At 63.3% G+C, this 8979-nt stretch overlaps 1 protein-coding gene across 1 annotated transcript; it reads left to right on the forward strand.

Annotated features, from left to right (window-relative positions):
- Positions 1-4989: 4989 nt before the first annotated feature.
- MSRB1 (methionine sulfoxide reductase B1) lies at positions 4990-7575 on the forward strand. Its single transcript, XM_054180261.1, has 4 exons — positions 4990-5082; positions 5702-5844; positions 5960-6074; positions 6962-7575. The coding sequence occupies exons 1-4, from the start codon at positions 5028-5030 to the stop codon at positions 6991-6993; spliced, it is 345 nt and encodes a 114-aa protein (XP_054036236.1). The 5' UTR covers positions 4990-5027; the 3' UTR covers positions 6994-7575.
- The last annotated feature ends 1404 nt before the right edge of the window (positions 7576-8979 follow it).

Below are 8979 nucleotides of genomic sequence, written 5' to 3' on the forward strand. Positions count from 1 at the left end.
AGCAGCCCCCATGAGCCCTCCGGCTGCTCTGCTGCCGGCGCAGCAGGGCTGCACGGTCCGGGGAGGGAGGATGGAGGCTGCAGGACAGGCTCTGCAGGGCCGTTGCAGGTTCGGGGTGGGGGTGGGGGCTTCAGCACCCTCCTCCCCTCGCAGCGTCTCCACGGCAGGGGCAGGGACCCCTCCCCAGGGGATCGGCGGCTGGGCAGGACCCTGCCTGCCGCGGGTGCTGCTCCCCAGGCTGTGCCCTGGGTCTTCAGAGGGCTTCATTCCAGGAGCTCTGCTCTGGGCTCGGCACCAGCGGTGCTGCAGCTGCCACCAGCACCTTTGCATAGTGCCAGGCACCTTCCCTGCCTCCCCCTCTGCTTCTGTGTCACAGGAGCCACTTCTCAGCCCCGGACTAGCCCAGGGGATACCCAGCCCACAGCAGCCACCCCGGTGTCGTCCAGCCTGTGGGCAGGGCTGCTGGCACCCTGCAGCAGGCAGAGCACCCCCGGAGCAGAATGGAGAGACCAGTGGGAGATGAGCAACAGAACTGAGCCTGAGGTGAGAGCCCTCCCCCAACACCCCCCAGCCCAGCCTGCCAGGAGGATGGATTTAGATGATCCTTAAGGTTGCCTCCAACCCAAACCGTTCTGTGATGGCAGCCAGGACCCCTGCTTGGCCCTCGTGTGGCTTTCTCAGTGGCCCCAGGTCACAGCCATTCCCAGTGCCCCCAGTGCTGCCCACTGCCCTCCAAGCTCTTGCCCAGGCTGAGCACAGAGCCCTGGGGCCGGTCCTGCCTGGCTGCCGCTCCCCACCCTGGCTGGGTTAGGAGGATCCTGGCTCCCCAGTGCCTGGTGAGGGCTTGGGGCTCTGCTGTGCCTGCCTGTGCCTCACCACCTCCCTGGGATTCCTGGGGTTTGACAGCTACAAAAAAAATAAAAGCAAAAGAAGGCAAAAAAGAACCACCCAGGAGTCTGTTTCCTGAGAGACCATTAGCAGGGTGGAAGACAGAGACAAGAATAGCCTGGGTCTGCACGGGGGATGTCTTCTGGCAGGGATGTCAGAGGCTTGGGAGCCAGCACCTCTGGGGAGTGTGGGTGCCAGGGAAGCACCAAGGAGGGACCCTGCTGGGTGCCACCAGCCTGCCGAGGTGGAGGGCTCCCCACAGAGCAGCCCTGCTGGAGGCTTTGTGGCTGAGTCAAGCTTCAGAGAGCAAATCTCAAGGCCAAAGGTGGCCCCCGAGGTGGCTGCTCAGCATCAGCATGAACCTTCCAGCCCAAAGCTTGTGCCCAGCCTGTGGCCATGGGGACATGCAGGGCTGGGGGCATCCTCCCACTCTGTGCAGGGTGAATTGAGGGTGAAGGTCCTTGCAAATACCTTCATCAAGTAGCTGGGTGGGCATGGCCCAGTGATGGAGCAAGGGGGACGGCACAGCTCTGAGCTCACAGCCTCCACACAGCCCCAGGAGCACCTAGAGGGGACCAGTGCTGGGTGGGATGTGCCTCTGAGCACAGTCTGGGAAACCTGGCAGGGGATGGAGACCTGGCAAGGAGGCATGAGGTCCCTGCTGACTGCTGCTCCTGGAGACACCAGAGCCAAGGGTCTGCAGAAGAACTGAGGAGCAGCTAAGGGACCTGGGGACAAGAGGAAACAGCCTCGAGCTGCTCCAGGGGAGGTTTAGGTTGGACATCAGCAGAAGCTTCTTCACTGAAAGGGTTCTCAACACCTGGCCCAGGCTGCCTGGGGAGGGGGTGGAATCCCCATCCCTGGGGCTGTTCAGAGGGCACAGAGCTGTGGTGCTGAGGGCCATGGCTTAGCAGCAGAGTCAGTTGAACTCGGTGATCTCCAAGGTCTTTCCCAACCTGGCTCTCATCCTCAGCCAGCCTCTCCACTGCACCCAGGCTCCCAGTGCCCACTTCTTGCTCTCAGCTCAGGGTCAGACTCGGGGCTTGGAGCTGGCCTGGCCCAGAGGCAAGCTGTGGGCTGGGCCAGGCTGCTGCCTTTGAGGCTCTTCCCCCAAAGTGCTCTGGAGGCAGCTGGAGCCTGCACGGTGTGGGGTGAGCTCCCTGGGGGCAGCACCTACAGACCCCTTGGAGAGAGGAAGTGTCCCTGTGCCAGGGGCCAAGTGCCAGCTGGGCACCACCCCTCTGCTCCTGGCTTTTGCTCTAAGATGAGGGAGAGGTCATTGGCAGAGCAATGATCCAGCAGCCCTCTCCAGTTACTTAGGGGGTGGTGGAGGGCTGGCACTGCCGGCAGGACTGGTGGCATGGCTCTGCCAGGGGCAGAAGAGGCTCTCCTCACCCAGCCAGAGGAGCTGGGAATCCCTCAGCCAATGACCTGCCAAGGGACTGCCCCAGGAACCAAAGTGCTGGTTATTGGCACAGGAGCTGGAGAGCTCTGGCACAGACTGGGAGTGAGGAGCACCTGGCCTGGAAGGAAGTCTCACTGTGATCCCCAAATGTAGCTTTGGGTGATGGGTAGGGCAGCATGGGAGGGCTGGAAGGGACCTCTGGGGATCACCCAGTCCAACCCCCTGCCAAAGCAGGGCACCCACAGCAGCTTGCCCAGGGGCACAATGCCCGGGGGGGTTGGAAGCTCTCCAGAGGAGACTCCACAGCCTCTCTGGGCAGCCTGCTCCAGGCCTCCAGCAGCCTCACACCAAAGAAGTTTCTCCTCCCGCTCAGATGGAACCTCCTGGGTTCCAGTTTGTGTCCCCTTGTGCTGTCCCTGGGCACCACTGAGCAGAGCCTGGCCCCAGCCTCTTGCCCCTCAGCCTTTATCTCTTGCTGAGCATTGCTCAGCTGCCCTCTGGGGCTGCTCTGCTGCAGGCTCTCAGCCTTTGCCCCTCAGCAGCTCTGCAGGCTCTGATGGACTCTCTCCCTGACTGTATTGAACTGGGGAGCCCAGAGCTGGACCCAGGAGTCCAGCTGTGGCCTCCCTGGGGCAGAGCAGAAGGGAAGAACCTCCCTCAGCCTGCTGCCCACACTCTTCACACACCCCAGGAGACCACTGGCCACAAATGGGCTCCCAGCTCCATCATCCACACTGATGCTTCTTTGAGGGGTTGCCAGGAGACCCTGGGGCCAGGTTTCCTGCCACTGTGAGAGCAAGCAGCTGGAGTCTCTCTGGAGCACTTCCTGACCCCCCACTTGTCTGATCCTGTTGGGTCACAGGGGACACCACCACATGGGGACACCCCAGGGTGGCACAGGTGTGTCCTCCTCTCCCTGCCACCCCATGGTGCTGCAGCCAGAGAGCTCCTCCTCCCCCCGTGCCTGGGTGCCTGCCATGGATCATCAATCCCCAGGCCTGGAGCCGGAGCTCAGCCCTGCCCAGGATGAAATCCTGACCTAATTCCAAGTGGCAGCATCCAGCGGGCAGGAGCACTGCCAGCTCCAGGGGTGCCACACTGGGCACAGCCCCGGGCTGAGCTCCTGGCTGAGGGGCAGCAGGGACAGGCTGAGGGCTCTGCTGTGGGGCAGCCCCCAGCTTCTGCTCAGAAGGCTTTTTTTGCTCTGGCACCATGGAAGGGGCAATTCCTGGCAGATCCAATTGTTTGAGGACTCATCCAAGGGTCCTCAGATAAAACTGGGGAAGGAGGATCACAAAATCACTTGGGCTGGAAGAGACCTTTCAGGTCATCCAATGCAAGGCTTACCCCAGCACTGCCAGGGCTCCAGCAGCCCATGGCCCTCAGCACCACAGCTCCAGGGCTCTGAAACCCCTCCAGGCATGGGGACTCCACCACTGCCCTGGGCAGCCTGGGCCAGGCCTTGGCAACCCTTCTGGGGGTGAAATGGTTTCTCATGTCCAACCTGATCTTGCCCTGGGGCAACTCAGTGCCTGGAGTTTTGGAAGGCAGCAGCTGCATGCAGCTCCCCTCCTCCTAGAGCTGCCAAGGAACTGCCAGCCTGCAGCTCACCTTCAAAGCTCTTACCTTGCCACATGCCAAGCTGCTGCCCCCTCCTCCTCCCAGCCCACGAGGGACAGGGCTCAGACCCCACATCACCTTCCCACACGATGACATCCATGGAGGGGGTCCCCACGGCTGTCCTCATCCCATCACTGCCATGCTGGGGTGTGTGGTCCCCACTGAGCCCAGGCTTGGGCATGCTGGGGACCCCCACCCCCCCCGCAATTCACCCCGGAGCTGCCCAACCTCCATCAGCCCACCCCGGGCAGCGCTGCCGGGGGTCCCTGCCCGCTCCCGTAGTCCTCCCCGCGCTGTTCCCGCAGTGCTGGTACCTGGGCCAGGAGAGCGCTCCGGGGGCGCCGGGGAACGCTTGGTCCTGGTGCTGGAGAAGGAGGAGCGGTGCCGGTGCTACCGGGGAGACGGACTGGTCCCAGTGCCAGGGAACAACTGTGCTGGGGAGATGACAGGAGGGGCGGTCCCGGTACCGGGGGAGGATCCTGCGCCGGCAGAGAGACGGGGCCGGGATCCAAGCAGGGATCAGAGGGTCGGTGCCGGGGAAGAAGAGCCGGTGTCGGTGCTGAAGGAGGCCGACCCGTGCCGGTATCCAAGGACCGATGCCGGTGCCGGGAGAGAAGGGTCGGTTTCGGTGCCGGTGGTGAAGAGTCGGTGCTGGAGGCAGCGGCTTCGTCCTGGTGCTGGTACCGGCTGTGGATAACCGCTGCCGGGAGGGCAGGGTGTAGCTCACCCGGTTCTACCCGGAGCTGCCGGAGCATCCGCAGCACCGTGCCGGGTCCCCCGCTCCTCCCCCTTCCCCCGCAGCACACCGGGGCTGTCCCCGCCGCCACCGCCTGCCTTTACCGGGGGGACATCATCCGGGGTGGGGGCTGCGAGGGCAAGTCCGGGGTGTCCCGCGGGGGTGGGGTCCGTGTGTGTCCATCCCCTGGGTCCCGTCGCCCCACTCCCTCTTTCTCTGGTACCGGGACCCCCCCACAGCCCGGTACCGGCTGCCCCACAGCGCCCCCTGCCGGCCACGGGGCGGCTTCCCGGGGGCGGGACCGGGGCAGGGGCGGAACGGGAGGCGGAGCGGAGGGGAGCGGTGGGAGCGGAACCGGGCCGGGGCGGCGGTGCGGCCATGTCCTTCTGCTCGTTCTTCGGGGGCGAGGTGTTCAAGGATCACTTCAAACCGGGTGAGCGGCACCGAAGGGGGCCCGGGAGGGGCTGTGGGTAGCCGGGGGGGGGGCGAGTCGGGGGGTGGGGTGGGCAGGGGGTGTCTCCCGAAGGACCGGAATTCCCCGTGCTGGGTAGGGAATGGGGGGGTAGGAAGCGTTCGTCATGCGGGGCGAGCGCCAGCCGCGGCGACCGGGCTGGGGACCTCCCTCTGGGGTCCTTGCTGGGGGCTCCCCTTCTTGAGGACCTCTCTGGGGTCCTTATCTGGAGAGTCTCTCTCTGGTGTTGCGGGGATCCCCTTCCTGGGATCCCAGTTAGGGAATCCTCCTGCTGGGAGGGATGGGGAAGGATCCCACCAGCAACGTGGGGCTGGGGCGTGGGGTCTGCACAGGGTCCCCTTGGTGGGGTTGCGTCCGTTGGGGCTGGGCTGCAGAGGGTGTGTGGGTCCTGCCCCACGTCCCTCAAGCTCCTGCTCGCCTGCCTGGCCCTGCAGGGCTGGCAGCGGCGGCTGGCAGCGGCCGGTTGGCACCAAGTCCGGCGCGGGCGGATGCCCCACGTCACGCTGCTGACATCCCCACGTCTGCTGGCAGCCGTCCGGGGGGGTGCCCCCCGCACTGACCCTTCCCCTGCCCTCCCCAGGCATCTACGTGTGTGCCAAGTGTGGCCATGAGCTGTTCTCCAGCCGTGCCAAGTACGAGCACTCCTCGCCGTGGCCGGCGTTCACCGAGACCCTGCGGCAGGACAGCGTGGCCAAGCGCCAGGAGCGCCCCGGGGCTCTCAAGGTGACGGTGCTGGAGCCTCTGGGCAGCAGCACACCCCAAAGCACTCCTCCAGGCATCCATTCCTTCAGCCTGTGCTGAGGGAGGCCTCCTGAGCCCTCTCCTCTCGCCCTTCCAGGTGACTTGTGGCAAGTGTGGCAATGGCCTGGGCCATGAGTTCCTCAACGATGGGCCCCAGAGGGGGCAGTCCCGCTTCTGAATATTCAGCAGCTCGCTCAAGTTCATCCCCAAAGGTACACTGCGGCTCCTTTCACCTCAAGTTGCACCAGGGGAGGGTGAGCTTGGACGTGAGGAACGTTTTCTTCACTGCCAGAGTGCTCAGGGGCTGGCAGAGGCTGCCCAGGGAGGTGGTGGAGTCCCCAGCCCCGGAGGTGTTCCAGAAACCTGTGGCCCTGGCACCTGGGCAGGGGGTGTAGTGGCGGTGGTGGTGTTGGGTGGTGGTTGGCACTGAGGCCCCTTCCAGCCTTTTTGACTCTGTGATTGTGTCAGCCTGAGTGGTTGCTGTGGGGAAGCAGCTGACAGCCCCCCTGGGCTGTGTGCTGTGCTGCTCTGGGTGGGGCAGAGCTGGCCCTGCAGATAAGCCACTTGCAGCCTAAATAAATCTCAACCTGCATCAATCTGCTCAGCTGCTGCCTTGCTGGCAGCTCCCTGCCCTCCCACCGTGAGACTGGGAGTGTGCTGGGGCTCCTGGAAGCATCCTGAGGTCTGGAAATCACAGAATCATGGAATTGCTTGGCTTGGAAGAGACCTTGGAGCTCCTCAAGTGCAATTGTTGACCCAGGATGGAAGAGTGTCAGGGGCTGGTGGTGCAAAGTGAGAGCTGGCAGCTCTCCTGGTGGCATAACCAGAGCTGGTTCATTCCACGGAGCCTGGCAGCTGTGGATATTGCAGCTGCCCTAGGAGCAGGTCTGTGGGGAAAGGCATCCTCCTGTCCTTGGTGTCCAGCCAAAGGCTTTGTGAGGGCAGATTCAGAGCAGGACCCCAACCATGACTTGCTGTCCCACTTGCTGGACTGCAGTGGTCGTGAGATCTTGGCACATGGCAAAATGAGGCCAGGAGAGGGGCTTGGAGTGGTTCTGGAATGTGAAACACAAGCCCTGACTTTTCCTTCCCCCTGTAGGCAAAGCAGAGACAGACGTGAAGGAGAAGTAAGCGAGCTGCTCGACTTGGCACACTGCCCTTGGCCTCATCCTGCCTTCACACCTTGGGCTGCACCACCTCTGGTCAAAGGGGCACCAGGAGCAAGAGAAACCCCAAAGAAGCTCCTGGTTTCCCTGGGCTGGTTCCCTCTCAGGGCTGCTCTGGTTTGGGATGCTGGGAGGAGGGCAGGGGAGGTGAGAACAGGGGTGCTGCAGGTGTGTGCCGGCTGGGGGCTTGTGTAACCTGTGCCTGGGGCTCTCACCCACCCTCGCCCCCTCCCCAGCCAGCTCTTCTCCCCAGCATCCTCCTGCTGGGAGCAGCTGCTTCTGAGCTGGGTTTGCCCTTCCCTGTGGCCCTGCCTCTGCTGAGCTCTGAGGTGGCTTCGCTGTCGACTCAGCTGAGGCAGGAGGCAGAACAGCCTCCGGATGGCAGCCACGGGGGGTGGCTCTGGCATGGCGCTGGTGCCACCCGGAGTCCCTGTGCTGGTGCCACCCAGAGTCCCTGTGCTGGTGCCACCCAGAGTCCCTGTGCTGGTGCCACCCAGAGTCCCTGTGCTGGCGTTTGCAGGCAGCAGTGCTGGGTTAGCTGAGGTCAGAGCCTGGGCTGGTGCCTGGGGCTGCTCTGGGCTCATGGTATGAATCGCCCTACACAAACCCTGCCGGGCACTAGGGCGACGATGCTGTTGTGAGCCCCGCGGGCAGCCTCCAGGAGTTTCCCCTCTCTGCCCTTCCTTGCACACAGCAGCCACAGTTCTGGACATCCCTCTGGGCCTGATTCTGACTTGGCCTTACACCAGAGCTGTCACTGTGCTGTAAATGCACCAGCACCAGTGGTTCCTGCTGGCTCTGGGCCGGTGCAGGGGTGGTCAGCTCAGGCCCCTGGGCTGCACCTTGCACAGCTCCCAGACTTCAGGAACCACTGCTGCGTTCCCTCCACGCTCCAAAGGGCTCTGACACTGATGTGTCCTCAACTCACCATCTGATCTGTGGCCTTCCCTCTGTCCCACACACCAAATCCCCTCACAAACCACCCCCACAGGGCTTTTGGGTGATGGTGCAAGGTGCCGGGGGCAGAGCTCTGCTGCTGGTGGAGGCTTCTCTCTGCCTGCATTTTTGTCTCAGCCCCAGCAGTGTGAGGACACCAACCCAAAGTGCCATGCACCAGCTGGGTGCCTGGAGCTCACTGCTGGCCTGGTACCTCTCCCAGTGCTGAAAATAAAGCACTGAGTCACTGTGCTGGAGAAACAAACAGCCTCTGTTCTTTACAGCCCTGGTGCTGGCACCTGGGGGCTTCAGCCCTGGGATTCCTCTGCTTGGTTCTCCTGGTTGTGGATGTGAGCGAGGGGAGGCTGCTCTGGCTGGCCTGTGTGTGAGGGGGCTAGGGTGGGTGCCTGTGTCTCCCAAGCCCTGGCCAGAAAGCTGAGAGCAGATCTCAGCTGATGTCTTTGTCTCCTGAGATGTGGCTGCAGAGTGTCCTGCATGGCCTCACAGGGCCTGGCCTGAGCTTGCTGTGTGGAGTTCGACCTCCATCTGTTCTCTTGCCCCAGGTTTTGCCATGCTGGTGCCTTGCAGGCCCCTGGGCATTCCTAGGGCTATTTTTAGTCACAGAATCAGGGAACTCTTAAGGCTGGAAGAGATTCTTGAGCTCAAGTCCAAGCCCTTGCCTAGAGCTCACAACCCACCACTGCTGCTGAGCCAGCACCAGGTCCCTCAGCACCACAGCCATGTGTCTTGTGTCCTGCCCAGCTGAAGCTGGGTGTAGCTTGTTCCATGAAGTGCTGTTGGCACCTTCTGGGCTGGCAGGGGTTTCTGAGCAGAAGGGATCTCAGTCCCTCAGTGTCTCCCTGTAGTTTGCCTCTCACAAAGCTGCTGCAGGCAGCCCTTGTCTGCCTCCCAGGGATCACTTTGCCCTGGCAGGGTTGGGAGCTGTGTTCACAGAGGCTGGAGCCTGGAGCTGGACTTTGCTGGGCTCCAGCTGCCTCCTCCACGGGGGCAAAGT

This window comes from Dryobates pubescens, chromosome 4 (genome assembly GCF_014839835.1).
Source record: "Dryobates pubescens isolate bDryPub1 chromosome 4, bDryPub1.pri, whole genome shotgun sequence".
Lineage (NCBI taxonomy): Eukaryota > Metazoa > Chordata > Aves > Piciformes > Picidae > Dryobates > Dryobates pubescens.